This window comes from Eulemur rufifrons, chromosome 1, assembly GCF_041146395.1.
Source record: "Eulemur rufifrons isolate Redbay chromosome 1, OSU_ERuf_1, whole genome shotgun sequence".
NCBI lineage: Eukaryota > Metazoa > Chordata > Mammalia > Primates > Lemuridae > Eulemur > Eulemur rufifrons.
Window position 1 is genome coordinate 55,493,929 of NC_090983.1, and position 24,399 is coordinate 55,518,327.

Sequence of the window (24,399 nt, forward strand, 5' to 3'; positions counted from 1 at the left end):
GATTGGGACCCAGCATTTTTGCCCTGCCATACCTGAGGTACAGCTTCTGCCTTAAAAAGTGGGGGTTGTTCTTTCTCAAAGAGAGATCAAGGAAAAAAAGCAGGGATTGGTTGGGGGGAAGGGAGCCCCAGTCTCCTTGTCCATGCCTGTCTGGAATAGAGCTTTTGTAACATGGAAATGGGGGCTGGAGGCAGGTTGGTGAGAAATATTGGCAGCCTTTTTCTCCTAGAGTGAAGCTGTAGTCCCAGCCTGAGTTCCCAGAGCACCTGCCTGGTATAGAAATTCTGTCACAGAGTTGAGGGGGTAGAAATGGAGTGGCTTGTGGCTCACATGTCACAGACGCTTGCTGTTCTCACCTCATTAAATATTATAGGTAATTAAGAAATAATAATTTTCCTTTTTAAATGCTCATTTCAGTGGAGAGATGGTTCACTGAGCTACTCATGCCTCTATTTCTGAAGTCCCACCCTCATATGGTATATTTCAGAAATATTAGTATCATTATTACACTTTTCACACTTAGGTCTGTAATCCTTCTGAAATTGATTTTTCTTTATGGTATTATGGTAGGAGTAAATTTCATTTCCATATGGCTACCATATCCTGGCACTGAAAAGAGTTACTGAAAAGAGTTGTTCATCCTTAATATTTTGTAGTGATGCCTTTTTTGTAAATCACGTGTCTGTATCCAGATCTGTTTCTGTGCTCTATATTCTTTTTTTTTTTTTGAGACAGAGTCTCGCTGTGATGCCCAGGCTAGAATGAGTGCTGTGACATCAGCCTAGTTCACAGGAACCTCAAACTCCTGGGCTCAAGCTATCTTCCTGCCTCAGCCTCCCAAGTAGCTGGAACTATAGGTACTTGCCACTATGTGTGACTAATTTTTTGTTTCTATTTTTAGTTGCCTGGCTATTTTTTCCTTTTTTTTTTTTTGGTAGAGACGGGTCTCGCTCTTGCTCAGGCTGGTCTTGAACTCCTGATCTCAAGTGAGTCTCCTGCCTTGGCCTCCCAGAATGTTAGAATTACAGGCGTGAGCCACTGTGCCTGGCCTCTGTGCTCTATATTCTATATCATTTGTTTGTTCTTGTGGTTCTTGTGCCAGTACCATATGTCTGAATTACTATAGCTTTATAATAAACTTGATAGCTAATAAAATAAGTCTTCCTGTTTTTGATAGGCAGAATTTTAAAGATGTTCCCTCAAGATATCTGTCCCTAGATGATTCAGTTGAATACTAGATACTGCTGTGACAGGATTTTATTAGATGTAATTAAAGTTTCTAATTCACAGACCTTAAAATAGTGAGATGATCTCCACTGGTGGACTCAGTGTAATCACATGAACTCTTAAAAAGAGGAAAGCAGAAAAGAGATACAGCAGGAGAGATCAGAGAGGTTGGACTCCAAAGCATGAAAAAACTTGACCTGCTGTTGGTTTTGAATTGGAGGCTGAGCCAGGGAATGTGGGTAGCCTCTAGAAGCTGAGACCAACCCCCACTTGATGGATAGTAAGGAAATGGGGACTTCAGCCCTACAATTGCTTGGCACTGAATTTTGCCAACATCCTGAATGAACTTTGGAAACACATTCTTCCCTAGGATGTCTAGACAGGAACACAGACTGGCTGACACCTTGATTTCATCCTTGTGAAATTCTAAGCAGAGAACAAGCCGAGAGCCAATGTTGGGATTTCTGACCTGCAGAAACTGGAGATAATAAATGGTTAATTTAAGCTGCTAAGTTTGTGGTAATTGTTAGGGCAACAATAGGAAATTAATACACACTTCATTGATTTTTTCCAAGATTGTTGTGGCTATTTTTTGCTCTTGAAAGTTCTACAAAAAAACAATGTGTTGGTGGTTTTATTGAGATTACATTGAATCTATAGGTCATTTCTTTACAATTGTGAGGGTTCCAATACATATACATAGTGTATTCCCTTCATCATTTCAATAATAATTTCATAACTTTCTCTGTAATAATATTGCATATTTTTATTTTTAGTAGGTGTTGTTATATTTTTTGATGTGATTGTAAATGGTATCTCTTTTTAACTTTTCTATTTGTTGTTGATATGTAGAAATGCAGTTGATTTTTGTAATGATACTGTTATTGATTTATAATGGTATTGACTTGGTAACCAGTAACCTTGTTTATAATTCTGTTAATTTATCTTAATTACATCATTTGTATTTTCTGTGAACATGTGGTTTAACACATATTTTGTATGTTGGGTATTATATGCTGTATTCTTAAAGTAAGCTAGAGAAAAGAAAATGTTAAAATCATAAGGAAGAGAAAATACATTTATAGTTCTGTACTGTATTTGCCAGTAATGTAAGTTTGTATTGTCTGTTTACAAGATGAATCATCTGTCTGAAATGGTGGGCAGCTGCTGCTGCAGACCTCAATCTACATATCAAGCAAATCAACCTTTTCTTGTAATGTCATAACTTTGCTTCTTGGGAGCACTTCCAACATTGCTAGTGGCACTTTGTATGGGTGCCCTGGTGTTATTCAAGGTTTACATTATTGTACTAAACACAGTGAAAAATATGTGGGAATCACAAGAGATCACTTTTCACTGTGATATGGAGAGATGAACTGCTCATGCTCATGTGGAGATGATGAGGGTTACGTGGCATTTTACATGGATACTCACAACACTGGAGTTCACCATAATAGCAAACAGGAGGTGGCTATGTAATTATTACAGTAGTACAGTATGTACTATAGTTAATTTTATGCAGTTATGATTTAATACTGTATCTTTATATTTGTTTACATTTCTCTTGACTGGTGCCATGTACAGTGTATTTGTGTGTGTAAGTTTTGGTAAATTTTAACTTTTAAAATTTGTGTGTATTTTTTGGTATTAAATGATAGACTAGTATCTACATATATTTTATGCATTCATGACATACCTTTTTCTTAATTTTTTTGATATTTCTAGGCTATGTGGTTCATCTGAGAGTTTTTTCAAATTATTGCAAATCTCCAAGAAAAATTTCCAATATATTGAAAAAAATCTGTGTATAAGTGGATCCTTGCAATTCCGACCTGTGTTGTTGAAAGGTCAACTGAATTTACATAAACAGTCTAGGCGCTGTGAAACCACCCTTATTACTTAGGGAAAGGAATTTCTTTGCTGGCTGGCCTTTCTAAAGATAGCCTCAGGCCTGCTATGTTTAACTCTTTCTGTACTGGTACCTATTGACTCTGGATGGAGATTGTGGGTTGGGCCTAGAGAGAGATAAATACTACTTATATTACATATCCTTCCCACCATGCTTTGGGTATCATTGTTTTAAGGAAATATTCCTAAATTCAGGTAAAACATGTCAGGTACAAAGATGTTTGTTACAGCACTGTTTTTGATAGCCAGAAATTAGAAACCATTTGAAACACCAGAGGTAGGGGAATAATTAAATATTTATTACTATAAATTTATTTAATAGAATGTTAGGTAGCCATGAAAATAATGTTCATGAAAACGTAATGTGGAAATTGCTTTTGTGTAATTGGAGAAAGATAGGATGCAAAATAGTAATCAGTGTTGAATCTGGACAGTAGTAATGACTGCTAGACCGTTTTCCTAATTTTGAAATTTGTGAATGCTCTTAAAACACAAATTCCCTCTCCAAAATTTAGGAAAATATAAAAAGTTGTTAAGGGAAAACTTGTTAGGTTTTGTTACGGACCTTTTCAAAAATTTATTGAAGTATGTTCAGGGATGGTGAGCCAGGAGTTTGAGACTAGCCTGAGCAAGAATGAGATCCCATCTCTACAAAAAACAGAAAAATAAGCCAAGTGTGGTGGCACATGCCTGTAGTCCCAGCTACTCGGGAGGCCGAGGCAGGATGATCACTTGAGCCCAAGAGTGAGGTTGCAGTGAGCTATGATCCCACTGCACTTTAGCCCAGGTAACAGAGTAAGAACCTGTCTCAAAAAAAAAAAAAAAAAAAGTTTATTGAAGTAGAGTAAATATGACATGGACTATAGTGTACCCATCTCAGAGCTTTGACAACTATCAGTTTTAACAGTTTGTGTTTGTTTTAGGCTTTTAATCTTAGAAAACAGCTATTTATAAAGAAATTTAATAAATTTCATTAAAACACAACTACACTCTATTATTGTTGGGGTACTACTGTTAACATGGCAGTGAACTTGTACGAATATGTAAGTTTATAATTTATCGGAAGCTTGTTTTGTATAGCAAAGAACTGCTATTGCCATTTTCATCAATAACATTATTGGGTTTATTTGGGGGAAATATTTTTCAAAAATAAAACTTTTTGATGGGGGGGAGTGTTAGCATAACTTTATGAGTTTCTGGATATATGACTATCAATAAGGAAAAACAAACCCAAACTGAGAATTGGATGGATGGAGGTTTTATGAAAGTTCTTCGTTTTCAGTAGTATTTCAGTAAATAACAAATTTATTATGTCATGAACTTTCAGGGTTTTATGCAAAATGGTTGCAATTGTAAATGTGAAAATATCGTTGAATGCCAGGATTTATACTACTGGATCCTATATACAGGAATTGGGTGATTTATACTACTGTAAAAACTGTTATCTTAATTGTTGGAAAGAAATGCAAAAAAAAGAGTGGAAGAAAATAAACCAGAATGTGGACATTGGTTATCTTTGAGTATAGGACTATGGGTGGGATTTTTTTTTTTTTTTTTTTGGCCCTGAGTTTTTGCATTTTTTTTTTTTCTTTACCATGGTACATGATCAAGGATAAAAAGGGATAGAAGTGAAATGCCTTCTTTCTTTTTAGAAAAATACACATCTTTTTGTTCATAAGGCAAATAAATTAGTATTGGGAAAGAAATAGTAAATCAGAAAGTTATTAGAATTGAAAGAAATTTTGGTATAAGTTGGTATTTTTAAATGACTGTATAGACTTGCCAGAAGCTTTTAGATTAATATACAAATAAATGATATGTGAGAATAATGTGACCCATAATTTCTTTGAATCACTGAATACTGTCCAAAAATGGCAGTTATAATGATTTGTGAAGAAACTAGGGGATTGATTATACATAGGCCATTCTGGTCATTGAGTATTAGGTTGAACCATATGAATCTATTTTATAGATAAAAAATGATTGAATATCTGTAACTTCATAAAATCATAATTTTTCATCTTTCATTCAAATTGAGTTACCTAGCTTGTACTATATATTTATCTAAAGTTACAGGTTGGTGTTTCCATTAAGGTTGCAAGTAATAGAAATGATTAAAATTTTAAAATTTTGTTTTTTGATGATCTGGTCATTGGAAATGTGTCTCTGTAGGAACATTATGATTTTAATATTTGGTTTATGTGCTAACTTATGTATTTAGATCCTAAAGTTGGCATTCTCTAGAGTCTTATAGCAATTTAAAATTGGGAGCGATGGTTAAAGATTGTTTTTATTTTCATCAGGCAGGATAATTTGTGTTAATCATGTCTATGTGGACATCAAAAACAGGGTTGCTAAGCAGAATATTCTGTTTTATTGGAAATCCTGTGGATGAAAATTTATTCTTTTCTTCTTGTTTGAAGGTTTAGGTTAGACAAGTAGAAAGTGAGTAAATCGGAATGCTCCACTGTCTGCTAATATGATCCTTCTGTTGCTTTCTCTTTTCACATAATTTACTTGGCATGCAATTTTTGGCGAGTTACTTATTTTTCTCGGACTTCATAATATTAAGTAAAATTATTGAGACTATATAGTTCAGGAACCTGCCAATAGCTTACTTGTATTATCTTGTTTAATTCACCCTGTGAGTTAACCCAATGACCTACCTGTGAACAACTCTATGAGGGAGACTGTTATTACCAGGATTTTACAATGAGGTCATTAAGTGGCAGAGCTGGGATTTGAACTCAGGCAGTCTGACCAGAAAGCTGATGTTCTTAACCCTACAGCTAGCTATATTGTTACACAAATGTCCACAGAAATCCATTTTAGGGGTCTTGTGAGAATATGGTAGAGATGATGCTGATAAAATAATGGTTATATTGAAATCACTATAAGAACATTTAGAATATTTTACCCTTGTTTATTATAACACATTGTTTTGGGTTGTGCTTTAATATGTAGATAGTTTTCAGCTTGGACTACTTATATGTAGTACATGCAGTTTCCTTTCTGGTTCAAGACTTACTTCCCTGATGTAAATGGATTGTAAGAAATAAAAACTGTTTTGTGGCCCTTCTTTTACCCTGAATTATTAGGATAGAAGAATAGACCAAGAAGGAGTACTGCGGGGCAGTAAGTCATCACTGTCATTTTTAAGGTACATCTTAAGTGGTTATTTTGGAGGAGTGGGATTTTGGGAGACAGGAATGTTGGTACTTTTTTCTTTTATATTTCTGTATTGTTATTTCAACAAGTACCTATTACTTAGGGAAAAAAGGCATGAAACTAAAAAAGATTCTTGGGTAATTAGTACTGAGGTTAGAGACAGGATACCAGTTGACTTTCTAGTAGTGAGGAGGTCAGGTTTTACCAAATTCCTATTTTGGAGCTTTCCTGGAGAACATTCATTCTTCCTGCAGGATCAAGTGCATGCTCTCTCTCTGTTTTTCTCTCTGCATCATTCTCTGCTATGCATGTGTGCGCATGCACCCACACACATTCTTCTTCTGGACCCTCCTTTTGGGACAGAGATACTTATGGATATAAGCTGTATAAAAATACACAGAGTGAAAGTTTAAGGCTAGAGGAAGAGGAGCTTGGTTAGTTATGTTACTACATTAACATAAAGAAATTAGGCATGGGAGTATATTTCATTCTCCTTACCAGGAACTTCTAATGCCAGGGCAAAAGCTGGAAGGGGGCTTAATGTCATATATATTATATTAATACATGCTAGTATTTATTGAGCACTTGTATTTTAGGATACACGTGTTCAGTGCTTTCTAAGTGGCAAGTATCGTTCAAAATCCTTCATATAAACTTACTTTAAAAACTCTGTAAGGTATGTACTTTTATTATCTCCATTTTATACATAAGGAAGCTGAAATATGGAGAGGTTAAGGAATTTGGCCAGACTTGTGCAACTTTTCTATTTGTGTCTGTGTTTGTTTTTTTCTTTTTTATGAAAGAAAAATTAGTTGCCAGACATTATTTTCTGTTACTAAGAGTAAAATTGTAATTAAATTACTCTTGTTTTCTAAGGTCATGATGGTATAGAGAAGCAGAAACCATACGCTTTACCTCTGATGCAAGCTGTATCTCATTATATGAATAATTTGGTTTCAGTTTATCTGAATCTTTTGCTGTAAGGATTACAACAAAAGTTTGATTCTATTAATAGATCAGACTGGTCTTCTCTTTACCACAGGTTTATATAATTGAACATGTGAACTAGATTTTGGGGCCTAGCTTTCTATGCTTACTCTTTTTGCGGGGGAGAGAAAGAGAGAGAGAGTGAATGAGTGTGTGTGTTGTAAACCATATATATTTGTGTATATGTAAACCATATATATTTGTATGTGTAGATGGATAGATAGATACGGCTGAGAAATAGTTTAGTGAGACAGAATAAAGTACAAAACAGACCCATATTTGTATGGAATATATATGGTAGATGACCAGAGATATATTTCAAATCAGTGGAGAAAGGTTGAATTAGTGAGAAATTATGACATACTCCTTTGGAAAAAAGTCTAGATATACACATTTAAGTTGTAAATGGATTATATTCTAAATGATAATATCTAAAATCATTAGAAAAATATAGGAAATGTTTTTATTAAATTCATGTGAGAGAAGCGTTGTTAGAAAATAAAGAAATTGGGCAGGTTTTGTGATAGCTCATTTGACATGTTCTTTTAACTGCCCCAAAATTAGAATATTTGATTTTAAAATAGGGAATCAAACTGTGTAATGGAATGGAATGTAGTCAACAAAAGTAATAACTATGTTTGTTAAATATATGATATAAAATACTGTCAATGAATATAGGTATGTTCTATTTATTAACCATGTTAAAATGGATGTTTCAAGGTAAGAATCAGAAGTTCTCGAGTGTTATAAACAGTGTAGACTCCTTGAATTCTGTTTGTTTTCTATACTTTGAAGTGTATTAAAAAACTAATGGAAAGGAATGATTTAAATTGAGTATTTTATCTTCTGAAATAATTTCTTAACTTTATCATGGTGTTTCTGTTTTAATAAAAGGGTTCTCTTCCTTATCAGGTATAATATGAAAAGTATTAATAGAAGAAAAACCTGCTGTTCTGTATAAATCAGCTTATCAGATGTAATATGAAAGTAACAAAATCTGTGATGATTTAAAATGTTTTCAGAATTCAGGAAGTTTCAAATTTAAAACTGAGGCGATGGCTCAGCAAGCAGTTGAATCTACTATTAGAAAGGTCTTAGTGAACAAACTCCTTTTTTTTTTACTTTTTAGTAACTGGTATTAACATTTTAAAAGCATACTTTCGAAGTATATTTTGATTTTGTTTTGACTGTCAAGGAAGATGAAGACCTAAGGCAACTAAAAAAATTATATAATGAAAAATGATTCCTTATCATAAGTAAAGGTGGTATAACTATAAAATAATGTTGACTAGCCAGAACTACTATGTCCAAATATATCATCCTTGCTACCTTTCTGTACTTCTCTAATGGCTAACATTTATTGAGTGAGTTTGTGAGTGTGTATGTATGTGTGAAAGACACAGGGAGAGAGAGAAAAAATTCTATTAGAATGGGGTATAGCAAACTGCTTTAATGGATCAAATTGTGTCCTTTATGTTTCCCTAAAATTTTCTTCACCATATAGTATGTGATTGATACCTAATTTGAGTGGTGACATCCCTTGTAATATATTTTATGTGAAATTTTAAATTTACATTTATAAATTTTGGAAACAGTAATAGTAGAAGACAGGTAGTTGTATTTTGAAATGAGGTATTCTTTAAGAATGGTTATAGTCTTTATAGTGGCCTTTATAATTTCTTTTTCAAAAGTATAAACATTTGTAATATAATAAAGCATTTAATGAATTATGGTGAAATTACATTTTCCTCAGAGAATTCCACCTCTTGTAATTAAAGACTGGATTTTTTGATAAGTGTGTGTCAGAAATGACAGTTTGAGTCCATAAAAGATCGAAATCTTTGAAGTGTGCTTTGTAGAACAGGAGTCAACAGACTACTTATTTTTATGTTTTTACATGGTTAAAAAAAATCAAAGGAAGAATAATGCTTGTGACATGGGGAACTCAAATTTCTGTGTCCATAAATAAAGTCTAATTGAAACACAATTAGCTGCTTTTGCATTACAGTGGCAGAGCTGAGTGGTTGTGACAGAAACCATATATGGCATTCTCATCACCTTGAACTGCTGATTGGTGCACTACAAATTTCAATGCTGCAGTTATAGCTAGAGAGTATTTTGAGTGCCCCATCTATTGCCAGTCTGCAATATTTATTTATTACCACTGCATATTTATCAAGTCAAAACGAGAAAAGAAAAGAAAAATGGACTTTGAGTGGCATGCTTTTAAGGTGTAGTGGAGTGTGAGTTATTTTGTTATTGAATTAGATAGCAAAACATTGTTCTTAATTATTCAGTGACATGCTGGCTGTGATAGAAGAATACAATATACGTTGAAATTACCAGACTAATCATGTACCGCAGTATGTACAACTCTCAGGAAAGCAACAGTCAGAAAAATTAGAAAACTTAAAATGGAATATCTCATCACAGCCTATTTCTTCATAAAAATAAAAATGAAAACGAGGCTTCCACTGAAATTTGATTCCAAGTGGCTTGTTTGCCAAGCAAGGAAAGACATTTACTGATGTTGAGTTAATTAAATTGTGTTTGATTGCAGCAGTCAAAAAAATTATGTTCAGAGAAAAGAAACTTGTTTTAGACTATAAGCTTTCTGGCAAGAACAGTTGATTTAAGAGTTGAAGACATTTGAACCAACATCAATAGTCAATTAAAAAACAAGGCATATGATTTAGAGTAGTTTTCTTTGGCTCTTGATGAACCAGCAGATGTTATTGATACTACTCAGTTGTTGTTTATTCAAAGAACCAGTGCCAAGTTTGAAGTGGCAGAAAAATTAGCCTCTGTGAAGAACGACTACAGGCAAGAATATTTTCAAAGTTGAGAAAAACACTAAGTACAATCTGAAGTGGAATCTGCTAAGATGTGCTATAACTGATAGTAAGAAAATATGTATAGAGCAGAAAAAGGCTTAGTTGGACTAATTTACAAAGCTTGTGAAAATGTAAGGAGTTCAAAGCCTGTGTTATTTGTTGTGTTATCTGTAGGTACTTTGCAGAAAATATTTGAATCTGTTAATATCATGTGTGTTGTTGAATCAGTACTGTCAACTGTGAAGTCATTCACTGTTATGGATGTAACTAGCATCAGCTACTTAAGTTTTTGTTAGAAGTAGCAGCTGAATATCTTGACTGGCGTGGCGGTGGTAGTGTTTTAATTGAGCAAAAGGCTGAGACTGAAACTTTTCTGAAGAAAGAGGGACTTCCCTCAACCATTATTAATCAATTACTGATTAGTTTTGGAAATTAGCTTTTTCTGCAGACTTGATAATGTTTTAAAATGAATTTAACAACAACAAAAATACCAGGCAAAATAGCACTTACGTGAAACTTAGATCGCACTAAAGTCATTTCAATGGCAACCGATGTTTGAATCCCAAATAATGTCAAGCTAACTTTGTATACTTCTTACGCTGTCAAAAAAGTTATATTTTCATTCCCACATGAATTTGCAAGGATGTATTTTCCATTCTCAAACTCTAGTTCCAACAGCATCTTTCAGACATTGATGCAAATACAAAGAAAGTTTCCATATATCAAAACTCATTTAATTATGTAGTTGAGAAACTTCTACCTAACCTTCAGTTGGAAGTGATTAATTTGCAGTGTAATAACATACTAAAAAGCAAATATCAAAAGAAGAATATAATAGAATTATGTAACTGCCTTCTGAGTAATGAATATGCTCTATTACAATCATGTTTATGTGGGTTGATAGCAATATTTGGCAGTACCTATTTCTGTTAAAAGACATTTTCAGAGATAAATACATAAAATCTCATTACAGATCAGCATTAATAGATGAGTATTTGTAATAGATTTTGATGATATGGAAGCCCCAATTAAGTAAGGTGTTATTCCCTCAAAAAGAATTCTAGTCTTTTCTTTAGCAGACTTATAAAATAGTTTATTCAGTTATCATATCTTGAATTTTGTCAGAAGTTTGTAGGAATTTTTTCTCTTGTTACATTAAGTGTCTACATGATTTTTTTCCTGTTGGCCTACAAAGACAAAAATACTTATGATTGGAACTTTTACAGAAAAAGTTACAGATCCCTGTTCTACAGCAGGGCTTCTCATATGTGAATTTCACATGTAGTAATTACCTGAGGATCTTGTTAAGATGCAGAATCTGATTTGGTAGGTCTGTGGAGGGATCCATGATTTTGCATTTCTCATAAGCATCCTAATTGATATAGTTGATGCTGGACCATAGGTTACATTTTGAGTAGCAAGTTTCTATTATTCAAGATTAACATTTGTTAAGCATCTGTTATGTGCCAGGAATTATACCATGGGCTCTTGCATATATTGCCTCTTTAAATGTCTTAAAAATTTGTTAGAAGGCATTAAAGATTAAGGAATCCTTGTTGGTGCCTCTAGTAAGAGTTTTTGTTTAGAAACTTGTTTGTTCTTTGGTGCATAGCTTCCTCTGAGACCTCTTGGAGGAGGATTGGGGTCCTAGAAGAAGGTATATGTCTGAGAAAAATAATGAGAAATAAAATAACACAATATTATTAGCTGGTTAGGGTCAAAGTAGGGCCCGATGTCCTCATTTTCCCTGCAGAATTCCAGTGTGGCATTTACCAGTTACCAAGCTGAAGAGTGAGCATAATATATAGCACATATATGTTTTACAAATATTTTCTTCTCATCTCTTGTATTTTCATTTTATAACCATGTCTTTTGAATTAGCAAAATTTTAAACTTTTGATGAAGTCCAATTTATTGATTTTTTAAAAATTTTTAAATTATTTTTTTAAAATGGTAAAATGTACGTAAGAGAAAATTTACCATTTTAACCATTTTTAAGTGTATAGTTTAGTGACATTAAGTACATTCACATTGTTGTGCTGCCACTGCCACTATTCATTTCTAGAACTTTTCTGTCTTTCCCAACCGAGATGCTGTATCCATTAAGCAGTGATTCCTCATTCTACCACAGCCCCCTATTCTCCAGCAACCACCTTTTGTGACTAGCTTACTTTACTTAGCATCTTCAAGCTTTTCCATATTATAGCATGCACTGAAATTTTGTTCATTTTTAAGGTTGAATATTCCATTGTGTGTATATATCACATTTTATCCATGTCCATTTGGATTGCTTCCACCTTTTGGCTGTTGTGAATAATGCTGCTATGAACATGTTTGTACAAATATCTTTTTGAGTTTCTGCTTTCATTTCTATTGGTTATATATTGAGAAGTGGAATTGCTGGATCATGTGGCAATTCCGTGTTTCATTTTTTTAGGAACATCCATACTGTTTTCCATAGCAGCTGCACCATTTTACATTCCCACTACCAATGCACAAGGGTTCCAATTTCTCCATCCTCACTAGCACTTTTTTTTTTTTTGAGACAGAGTTTTGCTCTGTTGCTTGGGCCAGAGTGCCATGGCGTCAGCCTAGTTCACAGCAACCTCAAACTCCTGGGCTCAAGCAATCCTCCTGTCTCAGCCTCCCGAGTAGCTGGGACTACAGGTACGTGCCACCATGCCTGGCTAATTTTTTCTGTATATATTTTTAGTTGTCCAGCTAATTTCTTTCTATTTTTTTAGCAGAGACAGGGTCTCACTCTTGCTCAGGCTGGTCTCAAACTCCTGAGCTCAAACGATCCACCTGTCTCGGCCTCCCAGAGTGCTAGGATTACAGGCGTGAGCCACCACGCCCGGCCTTATTTTTGGTTTTTTGATAACAGTCAGTCTGATGGGTGTGAAGTGATATTTCATTGTTTTGATTAGCATTTCCCTAATTAATGTTGTTGAGCATCTTCTCATGTGCTTATTAGCCATTTCTGTATCTTCTTTGGAGCAATTTCTATTCAAGTCTTTTGCTCATTTTTAAATTGGGGTATTGTTTTGTTGTTGAGTTGTAGTTCTTTATGTATTCCAGATATCAATTTTTTCAGATATATGATTTTCAGATATTTTCTTTCTCCATTGTGTGGGTTGCCATTTTACTCTGTTGATTGTGATGAAGTTTTTAATTTTGGTGCCCATCTTGAGACCTGGCAGACCTGGCATGTAAGAGGTGTTTGATTTGAGAACAGTAAGTTTGAAGCCACAGTTAGTCTGGAATGAGAACGGAAGGATTGGCTATTGGCCATGGATTGACTCTTGGGGGGGATATTCATAGTTAAAAGAGAAAAAGGGGGGAAATAAAAGGTGTGGTTGAATTGTGAGAACTAGAATTGTATATTTTTGTTTCATTCCCCACCCCTCCAATAAAGGAATAATACAGAGTTTCTGATATAATAGCAGGATCAGGGAAAAAAAATTGGACACATTGGTGATACTAAGGATGATGTGGTTATAAATCACCAGTTTATGGGAATAATTAAATGATAATATTAATAGCATGAAATTTAAGCTAAGGTGGATTTTTTTAAAAGACATAAATGAGGGCAGAGAGGCAAGGAGGGAGAAGGTGCCAGAGAGATAGTGTACATGTCAATGAAAGACATCTTGGATATCAAGAAGAAATGGCATAAAAACCAAGAGTTAGAGGCTTTAGCTTTTTAGAGGGAGATTTTTTCTGAGATGGAAGAAGGAGGGGACAGGGAAAGGTATATTCAGGTACAGGGATGCAAATAAACTTGGAAGGGTGGTCACTACCATCCAGTCCTCTTTGCAGAGAGGATGAAAGGTAAGGGAACTTTAAAAGATAAGATCTATAGGAATAATAATTAACTTTTAGGAGAAGAATGTCATGGTGTGTACAAGGGGGCTAATATAGTTTGAAAATGTTCTCCAAATCATTTTGGATTCTGATAATATCTTCTTTGCTACCTTTGAGAGTCACTCATTTTTGTCACTTCTAGGATTTTTTCGGTAGGAGAATTAGCAGACATAGATAAAAGAATTTTTAAGTATTTAATTGAACTTCAGTTAGAATTTGTGGTGCTTTTAGTCTGCATAGTAACAATTACATTAGGGTGCTAAATTTTCCCCCTTCATTCTTCAGGTGATTATTTAATAGTAGGTGTTACTTTGGCGATCTGCTTGATAAATGTGTGTGTTCCATTTACCCCATGGAAACTTAAAACTAAAACTATCAGCTATACAAAAAATCTCCAGGGATGTGACAATAATAAAACAATTCTTCCCAGAAGACTAATTCTTCCCAGAATGACTAAATGTAGTTAGTCATTAGGTGTACATAAACAAAATAATTAAGTGATAATACCACTTAATATAAACATTTTGTATAAGTGTAGAGTCAGGAGATTTACACTATGAGAAATAGTATTTTTCAAACTCTGGACCCATGGTCCATTAATAGCATATGAAGTTTAATAGCTTTTAACCAGTGTTTTTTTTTCTAAATGGACTAGAATAGACAGAAAATAGATACTGTAAAGTATTCTTTTTGCTGCAGTATAGTAATGTTAAGTATTCTCTGAAACTTTTAAATATACGTATGTATATATCTGTGTACTGAATTGGATGGAAAATACATTTCTTTCTGTGAGTTGCAGATAGCAGTGTTAGAAATCCATTGTAGGATATTTTGATAAATGTGTGGAGATATTAAAAAAATTTAAGTCTCTTAATTTTATCTGTGTGTAGCATTCATTCATAAATTTTTATTGACAACTAACCACATATATAGTCTTTGTTATATATAAATATGCACACACACACACACATATATTTTTTTAATTTTTTTTTTCCTTAATAGGTGCAATGGATGAGCTTCATAGTCTGGATCCAAGAAGGCAAGAGTTATTGGAAGCTAGATTTACTGGAGTTGCAAGTGGGAGCACTGGGAGTACTGGCAGTTGCAGTGTTGGAGCTAAAGTGAGCAAAATTTTAATCTTTATTTGACAATTTTTCTTTGTATTAAATGGTCTAAAATATATTTTGTAAAGGATCTGTACATATGTGCTTAATAGCAAATTATTACTTATTATAACTTCATAATGTGTAGAAAAAGTAACATCAGTGTTTATAAACTTGACTTCTAATATAGAATACCATGTTTCAGGGGTATTATGTTATAATACAACATAATATATTTTAGGGATAAACAGGAGTTTGGTAGATTCTACTGCCTATCTCCCATTATATAATTTCTTACCCTACCTGTCCTTATTACCCATATTCCTATCTGTACATCTAATCCACTGCTTCTGGCTGCTGCATAAAACTTAATAGTGTATCTGTTAGGCCTTCCAGTGATCTACACAGGTTGTCTTCAGCTCCCCACTACCTCATGCTGCAATGAGTATTCTTGTACTTGTTCTCCTATGGACTTTTTTGAGCATTTATTTAATATGTATTCCCAAGAGCGTAATTGCTACGTCATAGGGTATGTGTGGACTTAAACTGAATAAATAGGGCACAATTGCTATTCAGAACAGTTGTACTAATCTGCACATTCAGCAGAGTGTATGAGTATTTCTGTATCCTCATGTCCCAGAAACACTTGGCAGCATCCACATTTCTCATTTTTGATAGTCTAATGAGTATGAAATACCTCATTGTTTCACTTGTACCATCAGTTATTTTGAGCATTTCTTCTTATGCTTGTTAGGTTTTTGGGAGTCTCTTATAGATTATTCTAATCCTTTGTCTGTTTTTCTGTTAGTATTATTTCTTTTTTGAACTAATTTTCCCATGTTCCCGGTCTTGTTGATTTCGTTTATTGCAAGTAACTCCTCCCATTTTGTCATATTTTTATTAACTTTGTTCATGGTATCCATCATTGAGCAGTAGTTACATGAGTACATTGTACATTGAACTCTTTAAATTTGTTATAATCAAACTCACCAATTTTTTTGCCTTATGCCTCTTGGTTTTGAGTAATTCTTGGTATACTAAGAAAAATAAGCATCACCATTAACCATCTGGGTCAAATAGACCCTTTTTCTATTTTTCTATTTGTAGTTATTTTACTACTAATTTATAGAAATAGGAAAACAACTTTATTAGAAATTTTAATATGAATTACATAATACGTTTCTTGGTATCAAGTAAATTTTGGTTTACAGACATCATAAAAGATAAAAGAATACTCTGATACGTCCTTCGAACGTAATGAGATTGTCCAGGTTCTTATTGCAGAATATTATGTAATGAAGTCTTTCAGTTGAATGACTGATGAAAATACTGTTTCCTTTTTTCCTTAGAAATATATTGTTCAATTAAATGATTCTTGAATGAATTTGAGAAAATTCATTTTGGATTATGTTATCTGATGACTGAGATTTCACTTAAATGGTCAGTGTCACTATCATCAGTTTTAAAAGGGTCTAGACATGCTGTTATCTATCTCTTTGTATTTATATTTTGATTTTTCTAATAATCATAAGATGTCCTCTGTCATTTTCTTCTCTTGGCCATCGTGGGTTGAAAATGAAACTTTCTGAATTCTCAGATGGAGTCAGGGAAAGCTAAGATTAGACTATAAAGATGATATCTCTTGTATTTTATATATTCTTGAAAGATGATACAGTACTTGAAAAATGATGCAAGGCAAGAAGAAAACTGAAAGATGGTGATTTATTTCACTATTTCCTCATCCTTTTAGGTCATTAAATCTGTATTTTTCTTTTGCTGTCATAACAAATTACCACAGACTTAGGTGTTTAAAACAATGTAAATTTGTTTTCTTACAGTTTTGTAGGTCAGAAGTCTGACACTGGTTTCATGGGATAAAATCAGGGTGCCTACTGGGCTGTAATCCTTTCTGAAGGCTCTAGGGGAGGCTGTGTTTCCTTGCCTTTTTCAGTTTCTAGAGGCTGCCACATTCCTTGGCTTGGTTGCTCCTTCATTTTCAAAGCCAGCAACATCTCATCTCCTGGACCCTTCCTCCCAGGTCTTATCTCCCTCTGACAATGTCCTGGAAAGATTGAGTTTCTACTTTTAAGTACTCATGTGATTAGATTGTGGCAACAATTAGATTGTGGATCTGTTTTCTAGTCTTTTAGTTTAGCTTTTTATGAATGCCATCTAAATAGAATACGTATTGTAATGTGTAGCCTTTTGAGTCTGGCTTGTTTTAACCTAGTATAATGTATTCATTTGAGATTGATCCATATTGTTGGATGTTTCCAATGGTTTGACTCTTTTTATTGCTAAATAGTATTTCATTATACGAACCATACCATACTTCTTTTTAGTGCATTTTCTACGTGAGGAACATTTGAGTTGTTTCCAATGTTTTGATAATTAGGAACAAAACTGTAAACATATGTGTATTCCTTCCTCTTAGATTCAAAAATTGCTTACATGGTGTAAATACCACTGCCCAAAAATATAGAACATTTCCATCCCTCAAAAAAGTTTTCTCCTGCCCCTTTCTGGTCAGTTCCCACTTTTCAAACCCTATTCCTCAACCATAATCTAATTTCTCTTACTACAGATTAGTTTTACCTGTGTTTAGATTCCATATACAGTAATTGGAATCATACAATATATTCTTTTGTATCTGCTTTCCTTCATTTAACATAATATTTTTGAGATCAATCAATGTTATTGCAGTTTTAGTAGTTCATTCCTTTTGTCGCTGAATAGTATTCTGTTGTATGGATATACCACGATTTGTTACTCATTTGTAGAATGATACTTGGATGTTTTTAGTTTTGCTTGTTGTGAATAAGATTGCTGTAAACATTTTTGGACAAATGTTTTGGTGGACATATATTTTCATTTCTCTTGGGAAAATACTTAGGGGAGTAGTGTAGATGTGTGTCTAATTTGATTAGAAACTGCCAGATTTCCAAAGTATTTGTACCAGCTTATACTCCAACCAGCAGTGTATAAGAATTTTTTTTTTTCTTTTGAGACAACATCTTGCTCTGTTGGCCATAGTAGATTGCAGTGGTGTCATCATAGCTCATTGCAACCTTAAACTCCTGGAGTTAAGCGATCCTCCTGCCGCAGCCTCCCAAGTAGCTGGGACTAAAGTTGCACGCCACCACCTGGCTAATTTTTTAAAATAAAGTTTTTGTAGAGATGGGATTTCACTGTGTTGCCCAGGCTGGTTTTGATCTTTTGGCTTCAAGTGACCCTCCTGCCTCAGACTCTCAAAGTGCTTGGATGAGAGGTGTGAGCCACTGTGCCTAGCTGTGTATAAGAATTTTAATTTTTCGGCCGGGCGCGGTGGCTCACACCTGTAATCCTAGCACTCTGGGAGGCTGAGGCGGGTAGATTGTTTGAGCTCAAGAGTTTGAGACCAGCCTGAGCAAGAGCTAGACCCCGTCTCTACTAAAAATAGAAAGACATTATATGGACAGCTAAAAATATATATAGAAAAATTAGCTGGGCATGGTGGCGCATGCCTGTAGTCGCAGCTACTCGGGAGGCTGAGGCAGAAGGATTGCTTAAGCCTAGGAGTTTGAGGTTGCTGTGAGCTAGGCTGACGCCACGGCACTCTAGCCCAGGCAACAGAGCGACTCTGTCTCACAAAAAAAAAAAAAAAAAAAAAGGAATTTTAATTTTTCCACATCCTTACCAACATTCAGTCTTGTGATTCTTTTTCATTTTAGTCATTTTAGTGGATGCGAAGTAGTATCAGCCCATTTATTTTAACTTTTCTTGTTTCCTAATTAATGCTGTCCATCTAAGAACCACTTTAGCTGTGTTCCACAGATGTTGATAGGTGCTGTTTTTGTTATTCTGATATATATATTTCATAATTACCCTTCTTTTTAACACAGGGCTATTAATATGTGATATTCTGAGCTATCCTTCTGTTATGGATTTTCAGTTTATTGCATTATAGATGGAAAATATAATTTATATGACATGATCTCTGGATATGCCCTATTTTATAAACATTTCGTATCTAATAGCTCTTAATTGTATTTGTTCAGATCTTAGCTTCTTATATTGTGAACTTGTTCTTTTTTGTGAGAGAGATGTATTAAAATCTTTTATCTGTGATTGTTGGTTTATGTATTTCTGCTTGTTTTTTATCAGTTTTTGCTTGACATAAATTTTGAGGCTATATTTTTATATGCATATATCTTTCTTGTTCTGTTCCTTTCATGACTATATAGTATTGTTTCCTTTAGCTTTCTTTTGGTTCATATTTGTCTAAGACATGTTTTTCTATGCTTTTATTTTTACTTTTTGTTTTAAGTGTGCTTTTGTAGACATGTGCCACTTTTTTTTGATAGAACATGAGTGTTTTATCTCTTAAATGGTGAGATTTGTTCATTGCATTATATTATATTTACTGTTATTTTTCTGACTTGGTTCTACACCATGCTTGGCCCGGATTGTCACTTTTGAGATCTTTTATCAGTTATTGTTTTCAGACATAAGATATTTCTGGCTCACTTTGTACTTTGTATAATGAATGTGAGCAGACATTCGACAAGGATTTCTGCTTCATTTTAATGAAGAATGGTACTTAGGAACCAAGATCTTGGTGCAAGCTTACATAGTAGTCTCTTACAAGAATGCCAACTAATACAGCATGAGAAAAATCACCATTTGATATCCCCCAGATAATTATTAAGGCAAGGACCATCAATGGATGCTAAAACCATTTAGTAAAATGTTTTGAAAAACAGTACATTTACAAGGTTTCAATGTTTCACCCAATAGATTAGTTATTAATTACAAAACAGAAATGTGTCTTTAAAATGGACACCATTGGTCACCACTATAATAAACAAAGTCAGACTTTTTCTTGGCTTTGTTACAGAGAATCTGACATGTGAATCCTAATTTGATACACAAATCACCTCTAGTTTTAATGCTTGAAGTGTTTGGTTTGAATTTACTCATGAGAAAATACTCCTGGGACATTCTGCTGAACAACTGGCCTGAACTCATCAAAGTATTCAGTGTCATGAAAAACAAGGGAAAGCAAATGGGATTGTTCTAGATTGGATGAGACTTAAAGAGATGTAGCAGCCAAACGTAGTGTGTGAACTTATGAATCCTGATTTGCTCCTAGATTGGGGAAAAAAACAGTTGTTAAGGGCATTTTTGTGACAGTAGGGGAAATTTGAGAATGAATGTATACTGGATGATGATATTGAATTAATGATCACATCATTGTTGGTTTCACTCTTTAATCTTTTGAGTAAGTTTTTAGGATTTAATTTATCTGTAGAAAAAAATAGGGTAGTGTGTTTGCTAAAAAAAAAGTAAGCACAGTCAACAGAGATACTGTACATAGAACTTTTTTGTTTTTGTTTGGTTTTTTTCTACTTTTATTATTTTTAATTGACACTTAATTGTACATGTTTATGGGGTACAGTGTGATATTACAATACACATATATACAGTGTGTAATGATCAAATCAGGGTAATTAGTATATCCATCACCTCAAATGTTCATGATTTCTTTGTGTTGGGAACATTCAAAAATCTACTCTTCTAGATATTTGAAAATATACAATAAATTGTTAATTATAGTCAATGTATAGTACTACAGAACACTAGGACTTATTCCTCCTATCTCACTGCACTTTTGTATCTGTTAACCAACATTTGGCTATCCTCCTCTTCCCCCTACCATTCCCCACTATTCTACTCTGCTTATACGAGATCACCTTTTTTAGCTTCTACATATGAATGAAAATATGCCATAGTTACCTTTCTATACCTGACTTACTTCATTTAACATAATGTCCTCCAAGCTCATCCATGTTGCCATGAATGAGAGAATTTTGTTCTTGTTTATGGGTAAATAGTATTCCATTATGTACATATACCACATTTTCTTTATCCATTCATCTGTTGGTAGGCACTTAAGTTGGTTCCATATCTTGGCTATTGTGAATAATGCTGCAGTAAACATGGGAGTGCAGATATCTCTTCAACATACAGATTTCCTTTTCTCTGGATATATGCCCAGTAGTAGGATTGCTGGGTCATATAGTAGTTATGTTTTATTGTTTTGTGGAACCTTCGTATTGTTTTCCATAATGATTATACTAATTTACATTCTCATCAATGGTGATTGAGTTCCCATTCTCTTCATCCTCATTAATATTTGTTATTTTTTTGTCTTTTTGATGGTAGCCATTCTAACGGGGGTGAGATGATACAGCATGTGATTTTGATTTGCATTTCCCTGATGATTAGTTATATTGAGCATTTTTCATATGCCCCTTGGCCATTGGTATGTCTTCTTTTGAGAGATGTCTATTTAGCTCATTTGCCCATTTTTAAACTGGATTATTTGTGGGGTTTTTGCTGTTGAGCTGTTTGAGTTCCTTGTAAATTCCAGATATTAGTTCCTTGTTGGGTGAATAGTTTGCACATTTTCTCCCATTCTGCGGGTTGTCTCTTCACTTTGTGATTGTTTCCTTTGCTGTCAAAATAGCTTTTTAGTTTGATATCCATTTGTTTATTTATGTTTTTATTGCCTGTACTTTTGAAGTCTTGTCCACAAAATCTTTGCCCAGAACAATGTCCTGAAGTAGGTTTTCCCTAAGTTTTCTTCTTGTAGTTTCATAGTTTTGGGTCTTATAATCTTTTTTTTTTTTTTTTTTTTGAGGCAGGGTCTCTCTCTGTCACCCAGGCTAGGGTGCAGTGGCGTCATCATAGCTCACTGCAACCTCGAACTCCTTGGCTTAAGCAATCTTCCTGCCTCAGCCTCCCAAGTAATTGGGACTATAGGCGTGTACCTCCACGCCTGGCTAATTTTTCTGTTTTTTGTAGAGACAGAGTCTCTCTCTTGCTTAGGCTGGTCTTAAACTCCTGAGCTCAAGTAGTCCTCCTGCCTTGGCCTCCCAAAGTGCTAGGATTACAGGGATGAGCCACCATGCCCAGGTGATCCATTTTGAATTGAATTTTGTATATGGTGAGATTTACGGGTCTAATTTCATTTTTCTGCATATGGATATTCAATTTTCCCAGCACCATTTATTGAAGAGACTGCCCCTTCCCAAATGAATGTTCCTGGTGCCTTTGTCAAAAATCTGTTGGTTATAAATAATGTTGGTTTATTTCTGGATTCTCTGTTCCATTGGCCCATGTGTCTTGTTTTATGCCAGTATCCTGCTGTTTGGGTTACTATAGCTTTGTAGTATATTTTGAAGTCCAGTAGTGTGATGCCTCCGGCTTTGTTCTTTTTGCTCAGTATTGCTTTGGCTAATTGGGGGTCTTTTTTGGTTTTATATGAATTTTAAGATTGTTTTTTCTATTTCTGTGAAGAATGTCATTGGTATTTTGATATAGGGATTGCATTGAGTCTATAGGTCACTTGGTAGTATGTCATTTTCACAATATTAATTCTTCTGATCTGTGAACATGAGATATCTTTCCATTTTTTTTGTGTCCTCTTCTATGTCCTTGCTTAAATTTATTCCTAGGGTTGCCTTTTTTTTTTTTTTTTCTTTTGTAGCTATTGTAAATGGTATTACTTTCTTGATTTCTTTTTCTGCTAGTTCATTGTTGGTGTATAGAAACACTGCTGATTTTTGTGTGTTGATTTTGTATCAGCTTTACCAAATTCATTTATCAGTTCTAACAGTTTCTTGGTGAAGCTTTTAGGGTATTCTGTAATATAAAATCATGTCATCTGCTGTACATAGAACTTATAAATAAATTACTACAGTTGAGTGTAGAAGGAGGAATATAAAGAAATGTAATGCAGCGAAAGTAAGGGAGGGAGAAAGAGTAAAAAAGAAAATATTTTATTTTTATCTGCTATTATATAAGATGGAAGAAATAAAGCCAGGTATATATTACCACAATAAATGAGAATCTATCTACAGTCTGTTAACAGAAACCATTCCTAAAAAAAAGATTAAAAATACCTGGAAAGAAAATACTTCAGATAGTCACAGAGAAAAATAAAGTACAATTAAATATAAATTTGAGATCAGTTTTTTCCCCAACTGTGAGAATCTTCTAAGGACTTTCCATTGCATTTAAAATAAAATTCAGTGTCTTCACTGTGCCCTTACAAGGCCATCTGATGTAGCCCTAGACTAATTGCACTACTCTACTAATAACTGCCTCATTGCAACATCCATGCTTGTTTATTTTTTTTTTTTTGTTGAGACAGAGTCTCACTTTGTTGCCCAGGTTAGAGTGAGTGCCGTGGCGTCAGCTTAGCTCACAGCAACCTCAGACTCCTCGGCTTAAGCGATCCTACTGCCTCAGCCTCCCGAGTAGCTGGGACTACAGGCATGCGCCACTATGCCCAGCTAATTTTTTCTATATAGATTTTTAGTTGTCCGTATAATGTCTTTCTATTTTTAGTAGAGACGGGGTCTCGCTCTTGCTCAGGCTGGTCTCGAACTCCTGACCTCGAGTGATCCACCCTCCTCGGCCTCCCAGAGTGCTAGGATTACAGGCGTGAGCCACCACGCCCGGCCAATGCTTGTTTATTTGCCAGTTGCCTCAAACACACTCCTCCCTCAGTTCGTTCAGTTTTCACCCCTTCAGAGAGACCTTCTCATACTGTTCTGTGTAAGATGATAACCTGTCACTCTAACCTTTTCTTCACCTTTTTTTAATAATGGAATTTAATTGAATTCTTACATAATGCTAAATATTAATATGTTTGTTTATTGTCTGTTTTCCTTCTGGTAATAGAAACTTCAAGAGAGGATAGACTTAAGTCTGTTTTTTCACTGCCATATCCCTAGCATCTACAGCAGTACCAAGGCCTTCAATAAATATTTTTGAATTCTTGAATGAATATCACAGAAAGCATTCTTCAAAGGCAGAAACCTCAAATGGTACAAATTTAGATATTTTTTAGAAACTAATGATCTACAAAGGATATATGACAATTATAAATTTTTACATATCAAACAGTTCTAGAAATATATGGTGAATTTATTAAAATTAAAATATAGTTAGAGTGAGGGATTTTAGTGTAATTTTTTAAGATTTTGACTTCAAATATATATATAAATGAACTAGGCTACACAGGTTTCACATAATATAATTGACAAGCTTTATTTGATGGATACACACACATATACACAATTCTCATTATTCAAAGGTTTCATATTTGGAATTGACCTACTTGCGAAGAATTATTTATAACCTCAAAATTAGTGTTCTTCAGTGCTTTTGCAATCATTCAAGGGCCAGTGCATGTGCAGAGTGGTAAAAAAATATGAGTGGCCTGAGGCTCAACAAAGAGACACTCTGTCTTGTTTCAG

At 34.2% G+C, this 24,399-nt stretch overlaps 1 protein-coding gene across 2 annotated transcripts in view; it reads left to right on the top strand.

Moving 5' to 3' along the window:
- TLK1 (tousled like kinase 1) overlaps positions 1 to 24,399 on the top strand; it is a 140,544-nt gene that overhangs the window by 19,259 nt on the left and 96,886 nt on the right. For both annotated transcript variants that reach the window (XM_069493987.1, XM_069494075.1), the window contains one exon: positions 14,991 to 15,109. In XM_069493987.1, the coding sequence (XP_069350088.1) occupies positions 14,991 to 15,109 (119 nt within the window). The remainder of the gene's footprint in view (positions 1 to 14,990; positions 15,110 to 24,399) is intronic.